Raw genomic sequence first — 27,503 nt, 5'->3', positions numbered from 1 at the left:
CGGAGAAGTGGCGGCAGATCGCTGAGCAAGCCCAGCTAGAACTGCAACAGCTGTCGCTGCAGGCGCAGGGAGAATTGAAGGCAGTTAAAGAGGAGACTAAGAAGGTCCAGGACGACCGGCTACAACTTGCGGAACAGGTGAGAGAGCTCCAGGAAAAAGAGCAGCATTTAAGGGCGGTGGCGGTAGACCTCCAAAACAAGCTGGATGCAGAGAAAAACAAGGCGGGAGGGGCACCCCAAGTCCAAGTGCTGCCAGGAAGGAGAGCCGGGACCCTAGTAAGCAAGTTCAATGGAGACCCGAAGGAGTTTCAGGGCTTTGAGACTGAGATTGTGTATGCTCTTGAGCTGCACCACGATGAGTTCCCTGATGATGAGCACAGAGTAGCGTTTATTGTGGAGCACCTTACAGGGGCGGCCAGGGAGTGGCTAAGACCGTTAATTGCAACAAGGAATCCTTGCATGAAGAATGTCAAACTATTTCTAGAAGGTTTGAAAACGATGTATTCGTCCGATAGTCATATGGACCAGACTAAGGAGGAACTTCATAATTTACGCCAAGGAAATATGACAGTTCGCGCGTATTGGGCGAAATTCACCATGCTGGTGCACAGATTGGGGTGGGATCTGGAGTCTGCCCCAATGCAAGCGGCGTTTTACTTGGGGTTGCATGAGGAGGTGAAGGATGAGCTCTCGAGAGGTCCAAAGCCCAGTAATATGGATCAACTGAGCAAAGCGGCTCTGGCGGTGGGGGTGAGGCAGGAATCCAGATGGAGCGACAAGCAAGCAACGCGCGCAAAGCGGGCTTGGTTCCCACGGTCGCAGGAGAAGCCCCTCCCTCAACAACCCTTTCAAGCCACGCCTGGGGCCAGTCAGGACCAGGAACCCATGCAGATTGATAGCGCGCGCGCGCGGGCTTTTCAAACCCCAGCGGCGCCAAGACGCAAGGAGGGAAGGGGTGGGAATTGCTTTCTCTGCAACTCCCCCCAGCATCTCGTCAGAGACTGCCCACATCGCAGGGAGTGGCAAGGAAAGGCGGGAACGGTTGTGCCCTCCCCCACTGACGCAGCACCACAGCAGGGAAACGGGAAAGCCTGGCTGCAGGAGACAAGGGGCGGCAGCCAGGCACAGTCAGCAGACAACAGCCCCAGCCCACCCACCCGCACAGAGAGGAGCAGAGCCAGCCCACCCCTCCCAGAGCAGGAGTGGTTCTAGAAGTGACGCTCACGCTCCCTAATGGCTATCCCCTGACAGTCCTCGCCTTAATTGACAGTGGGGCGTCAGCGAACTTCTTCTCGAGGAACTTTGCAGAAGAGCACCAGATCCAGCTTCTGCAGCTGGATTTTCCTCTGCACGTGGCAACCATTGACGGCAGAGAGCTGCTGGGAGGGGCCATCACTCATCAAACCCCCCCCATGAGAATGACGGTTGGAAGGCACTCAGAGACACTGGCATTCAACGTCACCACCATCTCAGACCCCCCAATCGTTTTGGGCATGAGCTGGCTGGCGCGCCACGACCCCTCCATAAGTTGGCATCAGAGATGCATCACTTTTGGATCGGACTTTTGCCTGGAACATTGCATGCAGCACCAACCAGGGGAGGGGCCTCCGATAGCCACGGTGGCCACCATGCACGTCAAAGGGGGTGAGGCGATACCCAAACCATACTGGGACCTGCAGGAGGTCTTCAGTGAAGCGGAGTCCGACCACCTGCCCCCACACAGGCCTTTTGACTGCCAGATCAACCTGGTGCCTGGGGCAACTATACCCCCAGCCAAGCTGTACGCCATGTCAGACCAGGAACTGGAGGATCTGCGCGCTTTTATCGACAAGAACCTCAAGCGGGGGTTCATCAGAGAAAGCAAGGCAGCAGGGGGCAGCCCGGTCTTCTGGGTGGACAAGAAAGACACGCAACAGCGCCGTCTTGTGGTGGATTTTAGACGGCTGAATTCGGTGACAGAGCCAGTGGCTTTCCCCATGCCCAGAGTGGATGATCTCCTGACAGCGGCACGCAGGGGCAAGATTTTCACCAAGCTAGACCTGAGGGGGGCGTACAACTTGATCAGGATCCGGGAAGGCGATGAGTGGAAAACCACGATGTTCACGCCTCTGGGCTCTTTTGAATATCTGGTGATGCCCTTCGGGTTGCAAGGGGGCTCAGCATGCTTCCAGGCCTTCATGCACCACGTCCTGGGGTCCCTACTCTTCAGGAAATGCTTGGTCTTTCTGGATGACATCCTTATTTACTCCAACGACCCAGTGCAGCACGTGAAGGACGTCAGGGAGGTGTTACAGCGCCTGAAGGAGAACCACCTGTATGTGAAGCTGGAGAAGTGCAAGTTTCACACCAAGGAGGTGGACTTCCTGGGCTACAAGCTATCAGACAAGGGGCTAGCGATGGACAAGGACAAGGTGCAGACCATCCTGGACTGGCACAGCCCCAGGACGCGCAAAGATGCCCAACGCCTACTAGGCTTTGCCAACTTCTACAGGAAGTTCATCAAGAACTTCTCTCGAGTTACGGCTCCCATCACTGACTGCCTGAGAGGCAAGCAGAAGTTCAAGTGGACACCAGAGGCGCAAGCAGCGTTCGAAAGCCTCAAGAGGGTGTTCGCCTCAGACCAGAACCTGTTCCACGTGGTTCAGGACGCGCCCCTACGCATTGAAACAGATGCTTCTGATAAGGCTGTGGGCGCCATTTTGTTGCAACTGGACGCCAACAGAGAGTGGAGACCCTGTGCCTTCTTCTCCAGGAAGTTGACCCAGCCCGAGCGAAACTACACAGTTTTTGATCGGGAACTTCTTGCGATCCACGCGGCGTTCCAGCACTGGAGACACTTCCTGGTGGGCGCCAAGCACCCCATCCAGGTGTGCACAGACCACAAGAACCTGGAGTTCTGGAGAACTGCCAGGGTGCTCAACCAGCGGCAGATACGGTGGGCAGAGTTCTTCTCGAACTTCAACTTCTCCATACACTACATCCCAGGAGAGCAGAATGTCAGGGCGGATGCCCTCTCCCGCAAGCCAGAGTACATGGAGGAGGAGGCGCCACCAGCCCCAAGGCACATTTTCCCCCCGTCGGCATGGTCCTGCGGAGCAGCAGTGGTGAGCGAGGCAGAACTCACAGCACTGACGGCAGCGGATGAATTTGCCACCCGCATCTTCAGAGAACTGAGAGGGGGGAGGGAGCAGGCAAAAGACTTTGCAGAACGCAGAGGGCTGCTTTTCTACAAGGGTGCGCTGTACCTACCCACCACCCAGCTTCGACGTACGGTCCTCAAGCAGATGCACGACAACCCTACAGCGGGGCATTTTGGAAGGGACAAGACCGCTCACCTAGTCATGAGACACTTCTGGTGGCCAGGGGTGAGGGAAGATGTTCGAGACTATGTAAGGGGCTGTACCACCTGCCAGCGGGCGAAGGTGGTCAGAGCAGCGCCACCAGGGTTGCTGGAGCCCTTAGCCACACCACACAGGCCGTGGGAAGTGGTGTCCATGGACTTCATCACAGATCTGCCTTCGTCCAGGGGTAAGACTGCAGTGTTGGTGGTGGTGGACCTCATGTCCAAAATGTGTCACTTTATACCGTGTGCCAGGGCAGTCTCGGCAGAAGAGACAGCCAAACTGTTTGTTGATCACGTTTTCAGACTGCATGGATTACCTTTAAGGGTTATTTCGGATCGTGGCCGCCAATTTGTTTCCAGGTTCTGGCGGCGGCTCATGAACCTCCTGCAGGTGGAGGTCAGCTTGTCGACGGCTAGACACCCGCAGACCAACGGACAAGCGGAGAGGGTCAACGCCATTCTGCAGCAGTACCTGAGATGCTACGTCAGCCAGCGGCAAACGGACTGGGTGGATCGCTTGCCACTGGCAGAATTTGCCTACAACAATGCAGTGCACGTCTCCACAGGGGTGTCGCCCTTTAAGGCCAATTACGGGCGCGACCTCAGATCTTTCCCAGAGAGGGAGAGGGAGGAGGAGGAGGAGGGCCCACAGGCTGAGGATTGGGCAGAGGAACTGGAGACGGTGCACCAGCAGCTCAGAGAACACTTGGAGAGGGCCAAGGAAGCGTACAAAAAGGGGGCAGATCGCCACAGGCGACAAGGGGAGGTCATCAGGGTGGGGGACAAGGTGTGGTTGTCCTCGGAGGGCCTTCCCACCAGAGGGAGGTGCAAAAAGCTGGCACCCAAATGGCTGGGCCCCTTCACGGTCACGCAACAGGTCAACCCGGTGGCATACAGGCTGGCACTGCCAGAGGACATGAGGGTGCATCCAGTGTTTCATAGATCGCTGCTGTCGCCGTACAGGGAAAGCAGCAGGCTCCGAGACAGCGAACAAACCCCCGAGGGAGGGGGGGAGAGGGAAAGCAGGGAGCAACTCAATGAGGCCACGGCCATCCTGGATTCAAGGTGGGGGGTGGGGGGCCTGGAGTACCTCATGGCATGGGAGGATGCTCCACCGTCCCAGAATGAATGGGTTCCCGCCACTCAGATACAGGAGGAATTCTTGGTGGAAGAATTTCACGCCCTCTTTCCCCACAGACCCAAGCCCTGGCACATGGAAAGGGAGGGGGAGGAGGAGGAGGCACGGGAGAACAGCTCACCATGGCGCTGGGAAGCGGAGTTTGAGGAACCTGAGGATGAGGTATGGGTGTCGCCAAGATCCACCCAGTCAGAGGAAGGAGCAGATTGGCAAAACATTTTTACCCCCACCAGCTCTGACGCCACGGACTTTTTGGGATTCCCGTCCTCCCAGGCGGAAGGGGGGGGCTCGCAGGACTGGGGGGAGGTGTTCACACCAACGGGCTCGGAGAGCACCGAGTTTTTAGGCTTCCAGTCGTCACCGACACATGGGGGGGGCCTGGGGAGGGGTGAAGGAGAGCTTGGGAGGGGGGTGGATGTGAGGGACAGGGGATATCGCGAAGTCCCTCCCCTCCTGAGTTCAAGCCCGTCCCCGAGCAAAGGGGAAAGCAGGGAGAGTTCCGATTCCAGTGGGGAAGCAGGAAGTCGTGTCCGAGGCTCAGGCAAGGTAGAGGAGCCAGGGTCCCAGGTGGGACAGGAAGGGGCAAGTAAGGGGGGAAGACCCATCCCCCCAACTCCAGAATTACGCAGGAAGAGGAGGGGCAAGAGGATGGGTCTGCCAAAGCTTTTGTGTTGGAGAAAGACGCGCCAAAAGCCATTAGGAGGTTCTGAAACCGACTGACAACATCGCTCCGTGTAAATAGCAATGACTTGAGCACTGTAAATACGCAGCACCAATAAAAGAATAAAATGCAGAGCTGCGTAGCGTCGTTACTCTGAAGTAGTCCACTCCGGCCACTGTGACAATCCCTATCTAAAACTGCCGCAGTTTTTCCCCCCGGATGTCGAGACATTCGTAAGCACGCGGCCATTACCCCCATTCGTAAGTCGAAAATTGGGTTGTCGAGTCGTTCGTAAGTTGAGGTACCACTGTAGTAGTTTTGAGAACAAGTTATTATCTGATTGCATGCTGCTTTCTTTGATTCATATACATATACATTCATACAGCCAAGTTACAAGTTACAGGGAACCAGGCAGAGGGCCTTCTCGGTAGTGGCACCCACCCTGTGGAATGCCCTCCCACTAGAGGTCAAAGAGAACAACAATTACCAGACCTTTAGAAGGCATCTCAAGGCAGCCCTGTTTAGGGAAGCTTTTAATGTTTAATGGATTTCTGTATTTTAATGTTTGATGGATTTCTGTATTTTAGAATTTCTGTTTGGTTGGAAGCCGCCCAGAGTGGCTGGGGGAACCCGGCCAGATGTGCAGGGTATAAATAATAAATTATTATTATTATTATTATTATTATTATTATTATTATTATTAATCTCCTCAGTGTGACATGGAAAGCTCAGGTCCTGCTGCCAGCAGAGAGTGCCTCAATACCTTAAGTTCATAGCACACAGTCTTCTCACAGCCGGAGGCACCGGATCACACTAAACAGACATTAACTGTGTCCAACGCAGTGGTCACGTGCTTGTTCTGCAATTCCACAGATAACAGCATACAAATTTAGCACTGATTCATACCCAATGCACTTCACAACAGAAGAAAGTGATGCTGCAGAAAAGGGATAAAAAATGTTCAGAGTTGAATCATTGTCACACACACATTGCTTACTTGATACAAAATGCATAACTATATAAAACATGGATGGGGAACCTGCAGCCACACACAACCTGATGTTGATGAACAACTCCCATCGTCCTTGACGGCTGGGGTTTATGGGAGTTGGAGTCTGAAAACATTTGGAGAGCCACAACTTCCCCACCCCAGATATATTACATATATACATATGTAAGAGTAAAGATACATCAACTGTAGTGAAAGTATGAACATGCAAAAATACTAATGTTAATTCAAATTCTGCATTGGTTAGGAAAGTTAGTCCCAAGCTCTTCAATCCTTACGTATATAATTTATTTGCTACATTAGCTTTTAGAAGTTTGCCTGCTGTTTTAAGCACTTATTTTATGCATTGATACTTCCCTGGAGTTCTTGGAAGTCGGAAATAATATATAAATGAATAATACAGTCCTATAAAAGGAGCTCTAGAAAGCATGGATGTTTTCATATTCCTGATGGAGAGTTTGTGTAATCAGGTCTTTTAAACAAAATATTCACGTAAAAAAGAATTCACATTTGGAACTACTGAACTATCTACCTGGCTTAGTAACCCTCATGAGATAAGAAGCAGCTGATGGGAGACAAGAGGAAGAGGAAAGGCTGCAGTTCACTTATTTACTGTCTTCCAGCTCCTTCGCTGGTCCTGTGGCAGAAGCCTTCCAATGGTGTTAAACTTCCTGTTATTTGCTAGTTAGGGACTAGGCAAGTTTTTAATCAGCTCTTAATATCGGATTCCTTAATCAAGGCTCTCCCCTCCACACACCCTTTTATTTTTAACCACTGCCTAAAATTTATATCTTCCTGTTGCATTTAGATATGGAAACCTGGAGATCTCAAACTGTGAAGAAGATGGGAGCCAGAACTCTGCCGAGACCAAAACACTACTCAGGAAGTAAGTGTCGCATTTCTCTGAACAGCAAAAATCACAGCCAGGATGGAATACTGAGAAAAGGATGTGGTCAGCTAGTCCTTGGTAAACTTTACATCAATAAACTTACTGAGTGCTCAGCTGCAGAACCTCCATCGCCCTGGGGCAATGGCTCTGCATGCAAAATTTAGGTGGCTTAACAGGGATTGTATTTGGCACAGAGTAGCTTTTTTAAAAGGAGAGTAAGGATGCCCAGGTAAGACAGGGAAGTGGCAGGACCTTCCATTTTTTCCACTGCTAACAGAATGCCAAAGTCAGCAGCCATCTGTTGGAAGAAATACAACACATCCTGACAGGAATCTGAACCTGTTCGGCTAATAATCATCTAAATAATGTGTGAGATGCCTGGAACAGGATAGTGGCCCATTCTACAAATGTGCTGAAGGTTTCAAAGGCTGAGCATGTGATAGAGTCATAGCTGCCAAGTTCTCCCTTTTTTAAAGGGAAATTCCCTTATGCTGAATAGGCTTCCTCGCGAGAAAAGGGAAAACTTGGCAGCTATGGATAGAGTACCCCATAGGCATTGCCTTATCCAAGTACCATTGATCCTGGAATTTGAAGCCTAACAGGTGAAAGTCACTAGGATGAACAGGAAGCAGGCGAAAGGCCAACTCCATGTTGTGTAGCCTTATTTGCTAACAAGAGTCCTTAAGTTGCGCCCAGGCAAGGACAGAGACAGTCAATAACAACTCCGAGGGTTGAATCCAGAGAAAGATTTTAATTCTTAAATGTAAGAGACTCTTGGTGATCAGCTTCACGACAAGAGTAAAGAAACACAAATTTGCAAAGATTCTTATACACTTCTTGGGCTCCTTCCCCCCTCCTCTGTAAATGTGCGCACACAAGGAGGTTATAGGTTACAAATACATATATGGATCTTCCTGTGTCCGGTTCTTCTTGTAAACACATGCTGACTCAACAAAGCCTTCAGTAAGACTAGTTTATGCATCAAGCTAGCAACTTCCAGCGTCAAGCTCATCCGCTGATAAGCCTCTCTGCCTCTCATTCTGTGTTCCAGACAAGGTCAGCTCTTAGCAAACTGGGCATCCAGTCTTGCTATCGAATGTTTTCTTTACACTTTGGCCTACTTTGGTACATAGACGCAGAGGCACTGAGAGCATCCACGGAATATGGGGGGGGGGAGGGGGCTAAGCCATACACTCAGAATTATACAATGCAGGCAATGCAAACGATAGGATCAGATCTGGCTCAATAACACAATTGGCAAATCTCTCCCTTCAGTTGTACTTTGCGAGCAATGCCCCACACCCACACTCCTTGATCAGCTTCATCACATGATCAAAGGAAGCATAACACACAGTACACAATTCCTGAAGGATGGCCTCATTTACTGAGCTCCCTTTTGGATGGGACAGATTTCTAATGTGGAACTCACTGGGCGCCTTCTTGGGAGCAATGGCCAAAGATGATACATTGAGGTTATCGAATGGAGCATGAGAGAATGGGCCCACTATTCAGGCATTGAACTCGGAGCCTCAACAGACATTCTTACCACTGAGCTACTGTCCTGTATATACATCTGTAGTCACTGCTGATACAGAAGCATGTTGGCACATTTTGCAGGATTGGTGGTATGTCATGCGTCTGGTGGGTGTTGCCATGTTTTGGTGGGTGTCCTCTATTGCCACACTTGTTTGTGCCATACAATCTAACCATTTTGTTTCTGGCAACTGCCAATATTGGAATCCTATTTCTATTTATTGCTGCATGTTCGGATTGGGAGAGATACTCTCTCAGGATCTCCATGCTGTAAATGTGGGGGGTTACACCATAGCTGCCAAGTCCCCCGTTTTTCGCGGGAAACCCCCGTTTTTAAAGCCGTTTCCCGCTGTTATCCCGAATGGCGAAATATCCCATAATTCCCCCGGATTTTCAAAGCAGCTCCTGCTGGCCAGGGAGGCTCCTTCTGCGCATGTCTGGACTTAGAATCATAGAATCATAGAATCATAGAGTTGGAAGAGACCACAAGGGCCATCCAGTCCAACCCCCTGCCAAGCAGGAAACACCATCAAAGCATTCCTGACAGATGGCTGTCAAGCCTCTGCTTAAAGACCTCCAAAGAAGGAGACTCCACCACACTCCTTGGCAGCAAATTCCACTGCCGAACAGCTCTTACTGTCAGGAAGTTCTTCCTAATGTTTAGGTGGAATTTTCTTTCTTGTAGTTTGAATCCGTTGCTCCGTGTCCGCTTCTCTGGAGCAGCAGAAAACAACCTTTCTCCCTCCTTTATATGACATCCTTTTATATATTTGAACATGGTTATCATATCACCCCTTAACCTTCTCTTCTCCAGGCTAAACATACCCAGCTCCCTAAGCCGTTCCTCATAAGGCATCGTTTCCAGGCCTTTGACCATTTTGGTTGCCCTCTTCTGGACACGTTCCAGCTTATCAGTATCCTTCTTGAACTGTGGTGCCCAGAACTGGACACAATACTCCAGGTGAGGTCTGACCAGAGCAGAATACAGTGGTACTATTACTTCCCTTGATCTAGATGCTATACTCCTATTGATGCAGCCCAGAATTGCATTGGCTTTTTTAGCTGCTGCATCACACTGCTGACTCATGTCAAGTTTGTGGTCAACCAAAACTCCTAGATCCTTTTCACATGTACTGCTCTCAAGCCAGGTGTCTCCCATCCTGTATCTGTGCCTTTCATTTTTTTTGCCCAAGTGTAGTACTTTACATTTCTCCTTGTTAAAATTCATCTTGTTTGCTTTGGCCCAGTTGTCTAATCTGTTAAGGTCATTGTTCCAGGACTTGTTCCAGGGAGGCTTGTTCCAGGGAGCCAGTGCAGCAGAGTCATTGTTTGGCTATTTGGCATGTGCTGCCTGGCTCACAGGATTCTGCTTCTTGGAAGCCTGGACCAGATTGGGTTTCTCTTTGTCATTACAAAGGTGGAAGGACTGGCTGCAACCATGGCTCTTGCCACCAATCTGCTTTGCAAGCACTACTGTTTTGAGCCCCTGTTTTCACCTTCAGATAGTCATGCTAAATGTTGAGACTGTGCTATGTTTAATACTCCCATCCCCAATGGCTGCATTTGCATGTCATGATCAACTGGCTCATCAGGACTGGAGTGAGCCTGCTTTTCTTAGCCTCATGTGCTCTTCTCTCCCCTCTCCTGCTCGACAGCCACAAGGAAGGGATTGGGAAGCTTTACCTTTTGCTTTCTGGCTTTTCATATTGTTCAAACCCAACTAACTGCAGTTAGTCTTAGCTACTGTTTGCTTGAAACAAGGCAACTTAAAACCCAGGCTTGTTTAAATAACCACAGTTAAAAGATTGGTCGTAATTCTAAAATGTGGTTATTTTATTTATTCATTAAATGTGTGTACTGCCCTTCATTTGAACATGACAGGGCAGCTGACAACAAAAAATACAAAATGAAACCACAAAATACACTATACCACACTGACTCTAAAACTTGAAATCCTGGCAGTAAGAATAAAACTAGGGGTGGGAGTGTCTATTTCAGGATCTAAAGCGGCTTATAGTCTCTTTCTCACCTTTCCAGAAAGAATAGGATTAACCTTTCAGGCCTTGAGAAATTTACCATCCTGGCATATACACTGTGTTTTCCAGGGATCTGACTAGCTCTGTTCTCTCCCTCTGTCATGAAGTATATTTTGTATCACATGATACAATTTAAACCATGTCAGGTATGCCAAGGAGACCAAAGGGGCCAGGGCACGACTCCAGACTGAGCCACTGATTCCTATCTGACTCTGGGCAAGTCTCTTGACCTTCGTATGTTTTGGTCAATCCAGCTATAATATTGAACTAAGTTGCTGCAGATGGGGACCTCCCCCCTTTCTCAGGCACAATGGATATGTTTTGCTAGATTTCATGGGGGAAATAGTTGCTGCAGATGTGAAACTTGGTGATACAGACTTGGTGCAGAGTGCAATACCAAGATACGAAATGGTTTTTGGCCCTGGGTATATGTAAATGAGTATGTGTAAATGTGTAGATTGTAGACTCCTCAGAGCAGGAGCTTTTCCTTTTAAAATCCTGGCAAGCTCCAAAGCACATTGATGGTGCTGTGTAGATAAAACAAAGATATTTGCATCATATTTGCATATTGCAAAAAGGCAACACCCAGGGGCCTGACTCTTGGGTGCATTTATCATATTGTAGAATATTAGAACCTGCAATAGGCTATAATGCAACCTATCATGCAAGCATGAAATACTATTAGATTAGGGTGGCCATGTGTCCTGCTTTAGAGAAGAGCTCTTTATTTGATGGGCTGCAAAAAGGCAGTCCTTTAAGGTATGTGAAGGGTGATCTGAAGAAAAAGACTTATGGTAATTTCTTTCTGCAGAGTTGTTCTGCCTGGCATTTGGCCTGGAGCCAACCTGATCCCCTCCCCCATTTTCCCTTTCTTTTCCCCTTCTTTTCCCCTTTTGTATGAGGCTGCATTTTTTATTTTAATTTTAATGTATTTAGTCTTCTTGTTGAGTTGTATTTTATTTGGTTGCTTTTTATTTATTTTTTATTTTTATCTAGTTGCTTTTTATTTGGTGTTAGCCGCTCTGAGCCTGGCCTTGGCTGGAGAGGGCGGGTATAAATAAAAATTTATTTGTTTATATTTATTAAGAAGGGGGAGCAGAGCAGGAGCCTCAAACATGCTCATCAGTTGTTAGCTGTTGGGCCATAAGGAGGGCAGAAATGGGGGGGTTGGAATTCGCTGCATGTGGACTGAGCATCAAACTGGCCTAAACTCTGCTTTGTCTGACTGTTTGCAGCGACCTTTTTGCAGATATCCCCAATAACATGTTTTGTGTGTTTTGTTCTTAGAATTTTATTTTTTAATTTGTTTGAATATTATTTGATCTCAGTTTCCTACAAACTGGGTACTTCTGATTCATTAACTTCTATCTCATTGATACACTGTGGAGGTGATCATGTTTGCCATTGACCACCATTAACATTCATTGTTTTGTTGTTAACAGTTGTCTCACTTTTTTGCCCCCTGATCAGAAAGTTCCCTCATTTTCATACAGTACATCCTGATGCGCATCTATATTTATTAACCAAAAATATAATTATTAACAAAAAATTGGCTTTACTTGTTTTTGTGAGTATTAAATTGTGCGTCTGATGTATATATTTCTAATAACATAATTACATTAATTACATTATTTCCTAAAACATAATAGATTGTTAATTTTCCTATCATCATGCTGCTTATTTTTATTATTAATCCATGCAAAAATACAAATTGTGTTTTTTGTTCCTTTTTTCTGGGCAAAGTGTTTGAGTTTGTGTGGGACTCAAAAGCACGCCCCGCAGGCTGTGTCTTTAGCAATCTGAACTGGGGGGCGTGTGAGGTGGGCTACCCCAATGGCTTGTTCGGGGTAGGCAACCTCAGGCCCATGGGCCAGATGCGGCCCAATCGCCTTCTCAATCCGGCCCGCAGATGGTCCAGGAATCAGTGTGTTTCTACATGAGTAGAATGTGTCTTTTTATTTAAAATGCACCTCTGGGTTACTTGTGGGGCCTGCTTGGTGTTTTTGCATGAGTAGAATTCTCGGTAGTGGCACCCACCCTGTGGAACGCCCTCCCAGCAGATGTCAAGGCAATAAGCAACTATTTTACTTTTAGAAGACAACTGAAGGCGGCCCTGTTTAGGGAAGTTTTTAATGTTTGATGCTGTACTGCTTTTAATATTCGGTTGGAAGCCGCCCAGAGTTGCTGGGGAAACTCAGCCAGATGGGCGAGGTATAAATAAATTATTATTATTATTATTATTATTATTATTATTATTATTATTATTATTATTTAGAATGTGTGCTTTTATTTAAAATGCATCTCTGGGTTATTTGTGGGGCATAGGAATTTGTTCATATTTTTTTCAAAATATAATCTGGCCCACCACATGGTCTGAGGGACAGTGGAAAAGTTTGCTGAGTCTGACCCCTGGGCTTGTTAATATACTAACTAGCTGATAAGGCAAAAATGACAGAGAACAGTAACCCTGAGGGCGAGGGCAGCGGTCCATAGCATCCTCCTGCTCACTGCTGCTTGGGTGTAACAAGGGTTTTGTTGGGGGGGGGGGGGGTCAGCTGAACTTATTTTAGGGGATCCATCAAAGTAGCTGAGCTTTTTTAGGAGATTTCCCCCACCCCAAGTTGATGTTGAGCATTTTGGGGGATATCAAAAAGAGGACATTACAGGGGCAGGCTTTGGTTGGGGGTGTCAGGCTTCTTCTGGGGGGGGGGTAGAACCTCAGTGAATTCAGTAGTGGTACTTTCAATGCTTTTCAGAAAATAACAAAGTGCAGCTGCCCCCCCCCCGGCTAGGCACATGCAGACTTCAGTAGGCAATTACTGGCTCCCTGACAATATCATTATTTTTGAAGCGCTAAAAGACCAGATCAGGAAGACTTAAAAATAGCAAGGTGCAAACTGAAGTGAAATGGTGTTGAGACTGTAGAAACTTAATCCGAACTGGTACCAAGAACTGGATCACATATCTAGTAACAGTCGCTACACAAATTAGATGTATTTCATTCTATTTAAATTATAGTACCGTAATCATTTCTACTGGCACCTAGACACATACATTCACACAGGCAAACTTAATGTAAACTCTGTCCTGTTTCTGGGAATGTATTCTCCCTTGGCATTTTGTAAGTGGCAATACTAGCTGCAGTTGTTGTTTTAAAAGCATGTTGATGATGATGCACTTTTCAGCTTGCGGATTCTTTGTGGGCAGGATCTTTTTTGCCCTTTGTCTCCTCTTGGGTTTATTATTCATCCAGTAAAGCACAGTGTCCTGTTTCAGTGTTACATAAATAATTGCACCAAAGGAATGGACTTAAGAGAAGCAGCCACTGAATGAATGTGAGATGAGTGAAAGGATATTGGCCGAAGGCCTCCAAAGCCTGGGAAACCTGCAGTGGGATATGTTTAAAGTTTTGTTTGTGCTGTTGAATGCAATCAACTTTCATTCTTGCAAAGGGTAAAATAACAAAAGAAACCAATGTGGCTGAAATGAGGAGACAAAGAGCCAAATGGTGGCAATTAAGAGAACTAGAAAATGGGGAAGGTTATAAAATCAAGCCAGATTATTTGCACAATGGGAAAAGGAGGGAAAGTGAGTAATGGCAACAGTGGTTGAGGCATGGTCAATTTAAAAGCAAATATCATTAAAATGTAGAGGCCTGGCACAACATTCAGCAGTGCACCCTGGGGACTTAAGTGGACTGTCAGTTGCAATTATGGGGAAACCAGATACTCCATGGATCTTTAGTTTTCATGCATGCCTGCCCACATAAAAAACCAAGGACCACCATTCTAGAGGAGACCACATACTTTGTGTGCATATGTTACAGATTGAATCCATAGGTTTTCCAGCAATGCAGGTGTGGGATTTGGTACTGCAGCAGCAGGCTCCATAGGGAGCAACTTTTTAGATTATTTTAGGAATGTGTCTTGGAAGATGATGATGATGATAATTTATACATACATACATACCCCCACCCATCTGGCTGGGCTTCCCCAGCCACTCTGGGCGGCTTCCAACAAAATATTAAAATACAGTAATCCATCAAACATTTAAAGCTTCCCTAAACAGGGTTGCCTTCAGATGTCTTCTAAAAGTCTGGTAGGTATTTTTCTCTTTGGCATCTGGTGGGAGGGCGTTCCACAGGGTGGGTGCCACCACCGAGAAGGCCCTCTGCCTGGTTCCCTGTAACTTGGCTTCTCGCAACGAGGGAACCGCCAGAAGGCCCTCAGAGCTGGACCTCAATGTCCGGGCAGAACGATGGGGGTGGAGTCTCTGTGGAGATGACAGAGCTACAACTTGTAATAGGGTGTGAATATGTTTAAAATGTTCATAGCTATTTAAAGTAGTTGATGGCCACCTGGCGGTCTGAGGGCTGAGTTTTGCCCCCAGTACTGGCTGCATTTCAGCCTCCCTTCTCTTCAGTATCTGTCAAGGGAGGAAACGCCCGTCTCTCTGGGTATATGACTTCTGATACTTCCCAAGTTTATCTTATTGTCCGGGCTCGCCTCGAAAAATGAGGCTGCCATAGTCTGGTCTCATTAAAGCACCAAATATCGAACAAAATAAGGGCTTAAGCTAGTTGAGCTTCCAGCTTTTGGAAACTGGCCTCTTCTTCCCTTCCCCTTCCCCTGCCTGGTTTGTTATTCCCTATAGAGGGCATTATCAAGAGCTTACTAAAGGGTGGAAGTAGAATTTCTTAAGCACAAAACTCTCGGCCTGCATCTGCAAGCTATTGCCCTCAAAAGCACAGCCAAGAATCAATAGTGTGTTGTGGCCAATACAATTACTATAAGCTAAACTTTAAACAAATGCGTGGTTCATAAAAGTGAGGTTTATTAAAAACTTTGCAGAGAGCCATCTCCCATTGTGAAGAATGGAGTCAATTATGGCAGGTTTTTTTTGTCTGAGAATATGCCTCCTAGCTGTTTCTGTGTCTTTGACTTGACAAGAACAGGGAGTTTCTTCGCAGGGACAATTCAAGCTGCTGCAAGGTTTGGGAGGGTGCTCGTCCAAACTTTTTCCTGAAAGTGTTCCTCCCTAATATACTGATAAAATAGTCAGCTGATAGGAGGTCAGTGGGCTACGAGCACTGTCTGCATAGCTTGTCTTTTTAAGTCCTTACAGACTGACATTTTGTTGGTGAAATCAGAGTCTATGATAACTTTCATTTCAACTCCTCTGTGAGTGCAGCTGTGTACTTCACTCAAAAATAATAATAGTGACTTCTACACTTTCCCACACTTCTAGGGTAAATCACATGAAAACCACATTAGTAAAACACAGCGCATGCATTTTGGCATGAGTCTGCCACACGGTTATGTCAGGTTTCAAGGGTGCCTTCCTTTATCCAAGGAAGTTCAACCTCTTACCAAAACACTTAGCCAGGAAAGCCTGGTTCCAGGTGCAACAGAGTCTCAACAAGCCAAGGTCACACACAGATAATCATTCTAAGACCAAAACAAGGTGAGGAAACACTTTCAAGGTCAAGGTCTTAGAGAGTTCAGCAAAGGGGAGCAGCAGGACCAAGGAGCCAGAGGCTTGTGTTGTTTCCAGCAACTGGAAAGATTCTATCCTCTGCCTGGGCTACTTTTTTGAGCCAAAACAGTGTTGACTGTCAAGGTGATTTTCAAAATCTAATTGAGTTGGGGAATTTTAGTTTTGAAAATTTGCAGTCCTGAAAGCTGGTATGTTTAAACTTATTCTTGGCTTCTCTTGTTGGTTTTTGTGTTATTTATATCATAATGGTCATTGATTACAAACAATAAAAATCTGACTGACTGGTAACACAGTAAGTAAAAGGTCTGGAGGCTCTCTATTTCATTTTCTAAATGAAAATTTAAGAAACCCCTCAAGGATGGAGCCTTGAATATCCCTCTCTTTAAGTTTAGCCCCCTCTCACTGGACCTTGGGGAAGCTGGAATTACATGGGGATAGCTTTCTTTCGTTCCTCCTTCTGACAGAACGTCTTCAGAATGGGATCTGATGGATCCCAGGTTCATGAAGGCTTACTGTCAGAGAGCAAAAGCTGAGCCACTCCTACAGATCATTTCCTGCCTAGGAATATACCCCCAATCAGAAAAGGGACAAGTATGAAACACTCCCCATCGTCTTGCTGATGTGCTCCTTGTTTGACTAGTGCTTTTTCCCTTTCCCTTGCAAGGGAGAGCTCTTGAGTTTAAAATATTTAAAGCTATGTGTTTTGTAAGGCTCTTGCTTTCGTACCGTGTTTCTCATTCTAAAAATAACAAGAAATGTCAGTCTTTGGGGTTTAGTTCTGCTTGCCTACTAGTCTATAAGTTGTTGTTGTTTAGTTGTTTAGTCGTGACCCCATGGACCAGAGCACGCCAGGCACTCCTGTCTTCCACTGCCTCCCACAGTTTGGTCAAACTCATGTTCGTAGCTTCAGGAACACTGTCCAACCATCTCGTCCTCTGTCATCCCCTTCTCCTAGTGCCCTCAATCTTTCCCAACATCAGGGTCTTTTCCAGGGAGTCTTCTCTTCTCATATGGTGGCCAAAGTATTGGAGCCTCAGCTTCAGGATCTGTCCTTCCAGTGAGCACTCAGGGCTGATTTCCTTCAGAATGGAGAGGTTTGATCTTCTTGCAGTCCATGGAACTCTCAAGAGTCTCCTCCAGCACCATAATTCAAAAACATCAATTCTTCGGCGATCAGCAGAAGTATCCAGAATGCTGCAGTATCCAGTTCAAAACAAATGGGAACTTTTTTATACCTGGCACTTGGTCTACCTAGCCCAGAATAGTCTACTTGGATTGGCAACAGCTCTCTAAAGTCTCTGGCACAGCTTTGTCCCAGCCCTGCCATCAGAGAACCTTCCAACTAGACATGCCAGGGTTTGAATGGGGGACCTTCTGCAAAGCCTGCGCACAAACACTGAGCTTCCCCCTCCCCTAAATAAACACACACAAGAGAAACCCAAATTTCCAGGGAGTCTTCTCTTCTCATGAGGTGGCCAAATTGATCCCCTTCATGGATCAATGCCTTGTCGTGGCGAAGGGGCTTGAATAACTCAGAGAAGCTATGAGCTATGCCATGCAGGGTCACCCAAGATGGACAGGTCATAGTGGAGAGTTTTGACTAAACGTGATCACCTGGAGAAGGAACTGGCAAGCCACTCCAGTATCCCTGCCAAGAAAACTAGTCTATAAGTATACCTGTACATTGAATGATTCTATTACTATGGATAGTTACACAAGGAATTTAAACCTTAGTTCTGATGGGACACTTTGGACAAGCCTTTGCTTGATATCCAGAATGATATTTAGTCTAAATTTTTGGGAATTGTATAGCATGAAGACACTGAAAGAAAAATGCAGTATAGTGTGACAGTAGAGCTTAAACGTTTAGCATTGCAGGAGAAGAGAATGAGAAGTTATTTCAGCACCTCCCTTATTCATTTTCATTGGAAAGTGCCTGTAGGGGGCTGTGTAAACTGCAAACAGTTTTGTTACGGTTTAAATGTCATGACTTTCATTATCGCTTGCAGTTGCGGGGAGTCTTTTTCAGTCTGGGGCAACATTCTGGGGGTCATATGGCAGTGGCTGAAAGCCTGCAGAGCAATGGGTGTGACTCTTACCTTTTTACCTTCAAGGCACACAGAAATAAGATGTAAGACATCTTGGCCCCTCTCCATCCAGGCAAGCAAGAAGCACCATCAGAATTCTAGGACACATTTCAGCCAGGCTAAAGCCCTCATGTTATTTAGATATATCTGTTTGCATGGGGATGTCTTTAGTTTTAAAACTCATTTTAGCCATTGTGGGGCAAACTCCAAGGGGGCGCTGGGTACCACTTAGATTTAATGCCAGTTAGATTTACATCATTATTATTATTATTATTATTATTATTATTATTATTATTATTATTACTATAGTGGCCAGTTGGGGAAAAAAGAGAGAACATATCTTTAGTCAAATTGTTCCACTGATGGAAATGGGAGATGCAGTACTCATTGCCTGAGGGCCTGGCTGGCAGCTTGCCACCAGCTGCTCCCCGGTAATTTATCAGAGCTACAGATGCACTATTATTACTGTTGTTGTGCAAGTTTTTTTGGAATATAGCCTAAGAACCCTGATGGTGAATCTACCCTTGTACAATGTGCTTCTTTCCAGTGCCATAGCCTCCATCTTGAGAGCCTGGTTAGACCAGTGCTCGGAAGACTTCCAAGAGCCACCCCATTACTTTTGTTTGAGAAAACTTCTGGATTATCTGACTCGGGTCATGCCGGGCTCGGACCCAGAAAGAAGGGCACGGCACCTGTTTGAGCAGTTTCAAAAGCAAGAGCTGGTGAAAAACAGTAAGTATTATCCTGGAATGTTACAAATAAATAATTGCTTGCTGTGTATGTTTGGACAGCTTTGGGATCAATGGGATTACAATGGCCAAGAGGATTGTATAACTTTGCACTATATGCTTAGTGAATCTAAGTTATCTGCTGTTGTTCAATGAGTGGTAGGAACTCAACTGGAGAATAGCCCTCTACCCAAGCCATCATGGATTTTGAAGAAGCACAAACTCAGGACAAAAGGGGGAAATGAGCAAAGAGGAATACACGTTTGGCAAATCCTCACCATGATCAACTCCCGCCTGGAAACCAATGTCCCCACTGTGGAAGGATGTTTGGATCCAGAATTGGACTCCACAGTCACTTACGGACTCACTGCTAAGACTGTGTTAATGGAAGACAACCTTGCTCTGCCACAAGTGTCACCAAAGAAGAAGGAACTCAAGCATTCACCACCAAGTCATTTGCCTTGTGTTCCTTCATCATTGAAAATGATAAACGTCAGCTCAAAATTCCATGCTGGAGATGTTGGCATGTAGGTAAAGGACCCCTGGATGGTTAAGTCCCATCAAATTTGACTATGGGGTATGGCGCTCATCTCACTTCAGGCTGAGGAAGCCAGCGTTTGTTCACAGACAGCTTTCCAGGACACGTGGCCAGCAAGACTAAATTGCTTCTGGCAACGGGACACCATGGCGAGTGCCAGAGTGCACGGAAACACTGTTTACCTTCCCACTGTAGTGGGTGCCTATCTAAGTGCACTGGTATGCTTTTGAACTAGCAGGAGCTGGGACAGAGCAACAGGAGCTCATCCCATTGCGCGGATTCAAACTGCCAACCTTCCGATGCAGGAAGCCCTAGAGGCTCAGTGGTTTAGACCACAGCAACCATTGACTCAATGCACAGATTTTTCACTTCTGAAAGAGCCTTCTAATGTTACTTTCCTGTGATCAAGCCAGCTTTTTCCAGCGACGGCATTTGTGTCATGAAACGTCTTTCCTTAGCTGCTGTCATGACAAAGGAAGTGTCAGTGGTTGTTTTTTCCTATCTGAGTGGTGCATTGCTAACAGCCAAGGACAAAGGGAAAATTTATGTTACCAGGTCAAAGGGCCCACTGGAACAATTGTGAATAGTAGTGACACTGGAATGCTATGCGCTGTGTCAAGCCTGACAAATAGCCTTCCCCATCACCCGAGACAGAAGGTTTCCTATGGGCAAAAAATAGCATTGCTAGAAGGCTATTGAAACCTGTGCAATGAACGTAAGCATTTCAGTGACCGGCTTTCGCAGAAAGGCGGCAGGAAGTGGACAGGAAGCGACAATGCAAGATAAGAAAATAATACAATAAGGAACAGCCCTTCTGAACCCCTTTAAACCTCACCTACTTGAATGTTCCAAAAATTACGCTGTTAATCAGCTGTGGCGCCAAATTGCTATTATCCTTTTATTATCCTTTTTATTTTATTTTTTAAGGCTAACTGCATCATACCTAAAGGGTTCTTCTCATCAGAAATTCCGGAGCCTACAAGTGTTGCTAATTTGTGTCTAATTATGTTCTTTTCTGGATTTGGTTCCAGCAGATCAAACAAAGGAAGTCTAAATACCAAGGTCTATAATTAGATATTCACAGGCTGAGCAATGGTTCCCACAGAACCTCCCTGCACAGAAGCCTTGCCTCTAATTTCCCCATGAAAAGATTGAAACATTTCTCAGCTGATCTGCAGATGTTTCAGGGAAGACCATCCATCCAGACATCGAACACTTAAAGGAAGTTCGTAACAATAAAATACGAGTGCCGATAGTTTGGGGAAAAGATTGAAGCTGCTTGTGTTGGATTTTTTTATTAGATGGTTGTGCTTCTATCACAAAACAGAGGCAATGGCAACCTCCCTCCCACCATTGTGCATAACTGGAACTCGTTTATTTAATGATAAACGTTTCTAAAATATTAGAAGAGACTGTCAGCTTAGGCCAGGCATCCCCAAACTGCGGCCCTCCAGATGTTTTGGCCTACATCTCCCATGATCCCTAGCTAAGAGGACAAGTGGTCATGGATGATGGGAATTGTAGCCCAAAACATCTGGAAGGCCGAAGTTTGGGGATGCCTGGCTTAGGCAGTCCATGCAACACAGGCCAGGCTACAAAGCTCTGTGGAACTAATTCTTGGGGTGGGGGCCTTTCAAAATATTAGTTTTCCTTGAACAGCGACCCCCAGTCCCTTGCCACATGATATGCTGCTTCTGAAATTGAGGGGAGTTTCCCAAGCAGCTTGTGATGGGATGTGGGTGTAGATGGGGGTGGTAGTGGTGGGGGTAATGGTTAAAGCTATTCAAAGGGGGGAGGGGAGAAAGTTTTAAATTCCACTGGGTTTGGGCAAGTGTGGGGCCAAATAGCTTGCTTGATGCTGGTCATGGGCTCCAACAATCCTCATGGTTGGACCTTTTTAGGATCTTTTTTGCCTCTTGCCCTGGAACTTCAGGACTGGTACTTCAAGACATTCTGCACACTGACCCACCTGAACAAGGTTTACTCAACTCTGAGAGGTGAATGAAGCATAGAACCAACTGGGATGGAAATTGTTTGGAGACGGGGGTGGTGGTTCTGTGAGAGGAGTTGGGGTGCTGAGGGATAGATTTTTCTACCCCACAATAAAGAATTACGCTAAGAAGCCTTTTTGTCCTTTACCATTTTCACACATTTGCAGGTATATTCTGCAACATGTCAGTGATTTAAAAAATAGTGGATTAGTGATTAGCATAGACAAACTCAACCCTCCAGATGTTTTGGGACTACAACAGGACCAGTGGTCAGGGATGATGGGAGTTGTAGTCCCAAAACATCTGGAGGGCTGAGTTTGCCTATGCCTATACTGTACTAAACCATCCACACATCATTCCGCTTTATTAGTTCTGCGATGCATTTCATGGCTGTCTGGAAGGGCACTCTTGCACTGTACTGCAACAAAAAGTGGGAGAAAAATAACCTTGGAACATTTGTAGTATAAAAAGTTTCAAGACTCACAGGGTTATTAAGAATATAAAATCAGAAAACTTCATGTTTAAATGCTTTACACTTGTTTCACACTTTTAAAATGGTGTGACCTGTCCTTAGGACCTTAAGGTGGGTAAATTAATAATAATAGTAATATCGGTTGAAAGAAGAGTGGGATCAAAATGTGATAAATAAATAACATAATCAGTTCCTATAGTTAACCTCTTCTGAAATATATGGCTTAGAAGCAAGGATTTACTGAATCTGCACCCTCTTTGAAATGATTTTGTACTTAACAGAAGAAAGTCTGTTTTCTTCTGACCCAAGTCCATTTTAGTAAGATAATGTGTCCTTAGTGCAGGAGATTCCTAGCCCTTCTGCTGCAATCTTCTATCTGCCCTTCTGACGTTCAGGCTCCCCATGAGATTCTCCTGCTTCAACAAAAGATGGAGGTCATCATTATTATTTTGTAGCTTACTGTGCCAAACTGCTCAGGGATGTAAGAGGCTATGTTTGGTTCACTTTTTACAGTGGACCAATACAATCCACATTCCCAAATGTACCGGTACTTACAAATTAGAACATAAATCCCAGTTGGATTGTGGCCTTTTCTCGATTTTGCAGCGCACCTTTTGATGTGCAAGAAAGTATTCACAAAAATATATTTTACATAAAAAATGTGTATTTTCCAGAAAGAAGCCTGGAAAAATGAGTACTTTGTGTAAAAGTGCATACAAATTGTGAACAATTTAACTGTGGACTTTTCATGCATTATTTCCAAATATCATTAAAGCAGAATCCTTTTGCCTATAATTGGTCTTAGACTTTTCTTTCCCATTCTCTCTTTCAGTTATTGAAACCATATGTTTGCTTTTTGTCTCAGTATAAACTCGACGTAACAGGGTCCCAGCTTTGTTTGGGCCTCCATAAAAGAGGTTTAGTAGGTATGTTTTGCTGTATCTCACATTATTATTATAATCTGGACAGATGGGATTCATGACACCTTTGCCCTTGAAGAAAAAATGGAGATGTGTGGATCAGAAGAGTTCTCTTCTTTTCCAGAAGACCTTGTGGCAGAGCAGCTAACCTACATGGATGCTGTAAGTATAACATATGCTTCAGAATGTGATTCTGAAATGTGTGCTGTGGAGAAGGCACAGATTCCTGCTGGACTCATCCCAGGCTACACTGTTAGATCAGGAAGGAGACGGTTCCTAATCTGTTCCCACAACTTGCTTCCTCATTTGTGTTGTCTTGTGTTGGTGGGTGGGTGGGTGGGACCCAATAAGGTCAATTCCTCAATCATCAAAGGCTTTTACCATCTGGTGGTTCCTTTTCCTGTAGCCTTTGACCCCTGAGACCTAACTGCAAGCACTGTGGCCATTTTCCTTCCCTCTTTGGACTGAAGACAATTCTGAGTCCTCCACTTGCTTACAAAAATGCAGGTAGAATTGGTCCTTAGTGAACTTGACCTCATGGGGAAGTGGACTGTTAGATTACTTCCAATTACATGTCTGCCCTGTTGTTTTGTGCGTGCTGAGATGCCTTTGTTGTTTGCAATGGTCAGAGCCTAAACAACTTTGCCCTCCAAATTATCCTCAGGGCATAGCTGCCAAGTTATCCCTTTTTTAAAGGGATTTTCCCTTATGCTGAATAGGCTTCCTCGCGAGAAAAGGGAAAACTTGGCAGCTGTGCCTCAGGGTCCTCTGTGAATTTTGTTGGTGAACACTCCGAATATTGGTTGGTATATATATATATATATACAGTATATATACCGGTATATATATTGGTACATTTAAAAAAAAAACACTCAGCAACAGCATTAGACATTCAAATTTTTTGCAGTAGCAGTCAACACCTGTCAGGATCCATCAGGACAAGTGCAATTGGCATGCTATTACTATAGGTAAATTTCAATGTCAAATTTTGATTCCAGTCTTCAGATATCTAACTTTTATATTAAAATTTCAACATAAAAAAATCTAACTTTCTGTAACTGAAAATATGCAGAGTGCCATTTATTTATTTATTTTGCAAAAGTTCATTTTAGTTCTGTTTTTCTAGTTAAATGGTGAAGCAAGTAAATGATACCCTGGGATAGCTCAGCTGGTAGAGCATGAGATTCTTAATCTCACAGATTGTAGGTGCAAACCCCACATTGGGCAAAAGAATCCTGAATTTTAAAGGGATGACCCTTGTTTTAGATGACCCTCGTTGTCTCTTGCAACTCTTACAAGTCTATGATTCAACTCTTACAAGTCTATGATACAAGTCTATGACTTTGTGATATTCATCTTGCATCGTGTTCGTAAACATAAAGTTGTACAGTACTAGGTTACTAGCAGTGGAGGGCATTAGTCCATTAGGGCAAAATGGGACATTATACCTCCATCCTCAGACTGCCCTCAACCAGCCCCTACCAGCCTACCTTCTTCCTTACAACCACTCCAGGGGCAGTGGCACTGGCTGCCATATTCCTCCTCCTTGGTCTCAGTGCTTCCATCATAGCACTTCCTTATCTTTCTATATCCTTTCTAGTTTTTTTCTTCTTTAGTAATTCTGTATCCAATTTCAGTAGTCAATGAGGTTTCTTAAAGCAACATAGTTTCTTAAAGCAACATAGTCTGTTACAATGACTCAGCGTTACTTCCAAGTTTATGCCTCAACATTCAATAGTTTATGCCTCAATAGTACTTTTCCTGCTTTTATACCAGTGGCTGTCTCAGGTTTGTATCTTTCTTTTCACTTTATTCCAGGGAGCCATCCAAAAAGTAGTAGCTTTATCAATCCCCAGCCTCTGGGGCCTGAGGCTCCCTGCTCCTGGTTCAGAGGCACTCCTAGAGCTGCCAGGAGGTGGGACAGCAGGAGCAAAAGCACTAAGCTGCAGGTCAGTTGCTGCTCTGCTGCAGTTTGTGGGGACAAGAGGTATTGGGATTTGCCTCAGGGGATGAATTGTTTTTGATTGGCCCTGTGATTCATGCCAAAGCACAGTGTGTGAATAATTCTTGCTCTTGAGCGCACCAAAAGCAGACCCTTTCGTTAAGTTCTTGAGTGTGAAATGCGCCTCCAGGTTTAGATTCAGAGGAAAATGTGCCTCATTTGCCCCAAGCTTGGGAAAAGTCTGCTGTGCAGATGTGCGGTTCAGTGGGGATTATGAAGAATATTGCGCTGATAATACGTATTTTGTGTTGTTGTAGAAACTGTTTAAAAGAGTGGTCCCCCATCACTGCTTGGGCTGCATCTGGTCTCAGAGGGACAAGAAAGAGAACAAGCACTTGGCCCCCACCATCAGAGCCACCATCGCCCAGTTCAATTCAGTGACCAAATGTGTTGTCAGGACCATCTTGAATGGAAAAGAGTTGAAAACACAACAGCGAGCCAAGATCATAGAGAAATGGATCAATATTGCACATGTAAATATGCATTTTGTTCAAACTGTCTCCCTGGAAAAAGAATATAATCTGTCTTCATTACGGGAAACATCAGTGCCATGGTTCTTTTGATGTAATATTTTCATTAATGCTAAGCAAATGTGTTATTTGTTCTTCTACTCTAGGGTAGCTTTGGAAGTTGTTGTTGTAGTAGTAGTAGTTAATAATCACATTTCTGTTGTCCAGCCTTTCCCTATTCATCAAAGGCATCCCATATGGTTAGCCCATGTTATTCCCAAAGCTGCCACCTAAGTCTATAAATGAGAGACTATAAATGGCAGTATGCTGGCCATCAAGGAAATTACGCTGAATTAGCATTTGTCAACCAAGTTTGCTTTTTGGGTAGCTTTTTTGGGTTCCATGCTTTTCCATGCTCAGAACCTTCCATTTGATGATGAAGAGTGTTGTGTGACTTGAAAGTAACACAAAATCTTCCACAGGAGACAGCGATGTGAATATGTTTTTGAATAAATGCTCTTTAGTTCTCTTCAGCTTGGTCATAGAGGCCCACTTTTACTAATCTTTTAACTGGAAGAGCTGGAAACTATTAAATTGAATCAACACCATTGCCACACCCCCAAAAAAGTTAAAAGTGAAGAAAACAAGAACAAGGTGCCAAAATCTACATTAAAGCTTATTTTTAGATGCTGGAAAGGGTCAGGGAGACACACACTCTCTCTTTAAAGTGCACAATATTTGTTCAGGTGGTTTTAGCAGTAAGAATTTACCGCAGCTGCCTTACCCAGGAAATCACCCATCGGTGTGTAATAATTGATATTTAACCCTCTTCTGTTTCTTAACCACCTCTTCTGCAGGAATGTAGGATCCTGAAGAATTTTTCCTCCTTGAGGGCCATTGTTTCAGCACTACAATCCAATTCCATCTATCGGTTAAAGAAGAGTTGGGCGAGTGTCGCAAAGTAAGACTTCCCCCCTCTTCTTTGCAATGGAGAGCAACCTTTGTTGATCTTGCTGCTCCAGTGTGTGGGTTTCATGCCCAGTTCCTCCACAGTTGATTAGAGGGTCCAGGAGGAGGCGACTGGGTGTGAGAGGCAAAGGTGGCCAATAGCCTCAAGAGCAGTCCTCCTAATTATGCAGATTAGTGAAAATGCCTAGCCTAGAAATCTCTTTAGGGAGAATATTGCCAGCTCCAGGCTGGCCAGTTATGACAAGGAAGCTCCCTTGCCTGATGTGGTCGGTTTCCTGCAGTTCCTTCCCTTGACCAGGGTTGGGAGATGGAGGCATACAGGCTGAACCCCGATCTGACAACCCACCAGTCCCCAGATTAAGAAAGTGAATAGGCAAGACCTTCGAATATCTGCGACTGGTACCTGTAAGTTTTCCCCTGTGGTCACATAGCAGCTGTAAGGGTTGAGCTTCATCAGGAAAAGTTCATGGAGAGCAGGATTAACCCACACACCCTTCACACAACAGTGTGCTATGAATTGGAGCCCATCCCCAGTGGGTGCTATTACAAACTTTTAAGAAAACAGGAGACAATCTGTGGTCACAAATCTTTCACAGCCATCTCCTTTTGGGTCCCAAGTCCAGCCACGGGCTCAGGTTCTGACAAGACAACAGTAACACCATAGTCTAATTTCAACTAATTTCTAGTTATCTCCCACTTGGACTACTGCAATGCGCTCTACGTGGGGCTACCTTTGAAGGTGACCTGGAAACTGCAATTAATCCAGAATGCGGCAGCTAGACTGGTGACTGGGAGCAGTCGCTGAGACCACATAACACCGGTCCTAAGAGACCTACATTGGCTCCCAGTACGTTTCCGGACACAATTCAAAGTGTTGGTGCTGACCTTTAAAGCCCTAAACGGCCTCGGTCCTGTATACCTGAAGGAGCGTCTCCAGCCCCATTATTCAGCCTGGACACTGAGATCCTGCACCGAGGGCCTTCTGGCGGTTCCCTCGCTGCGAGAAGCAAAGCTACAGGGAACCAGGCAGAGGGCCTTCTCAGTAGTGGCACCCGCCCTGTGGAACGCCCTCCCATCGGAGGTCAAGGAGATAAACAACTACCTGACATTTAGAAAACACCTAAAGGCAGCCCTGTTTAGGGAAGTTTTTAATCTGTGATATTTTAATGTATTTTGGTATTTGTTGGAAGCTGCCCAGAGTGGCGGGGGAAACCCAGCTAGATGGGCGGGGTATAAATAATAA

General features: G+C 45.6%; 1 protein-coding gene across 3 annotated transcripts in view; it reads left to right on the top strand.

The window, feature by feature from the left end:
* The window catches only part of RGL1 (ral guanine nucleotide dissociation stimulator like 1), a 110,667-nt gene that overhangs the window by 57,138 nt on the left and 26,026 nt on the right, over nt 1-27,503 (top strand). For all 3 annotated transcript variants that reach the window (XM_035121462.3, XM_088673613.1, XM_035121463.3), the window contains exons 4-8: nt 6,959-7,036; nt 18,739-18,923; nt 22,890-23,002; nt 25,100-25,315; nt 26,149-26,252. In XM_035121462.3, the coding sequence (XP_034977353.2) occupies nt 6,959-7,036; nt 18,739-18,923; nt 22,890-23,002; nt 25,100-25,315; nt 26,149-26,252 (696 nt within the window). The remainder of the gene's footprint in view (nt 1-6,958; nt 7,037-18,738; nt 18,924-22,889; nt 23,003-25,099; nt 25,316-26,148; nt 26,253-27,503) is intronic.

This window comes from Zootoca vivipara, chromosome 7, assembly GCF_965207765.1.
Source record: "Zootoca vivipara chromosome 7, rZooViv2.hap1.1, whole genome shotgun sequence".
In the NCBI taxonomy this organism is placed as follows: Eukaryota; Metazoa; Chordata; class Lepidosauria; order Squamata; family Lacertidae; genus Zootoca; species Zootoca vivipara.
Note: the sequence above shows the minus strand (reverse complement) of the source record. Positions and strands in the feature narration are given on the sequence as shown.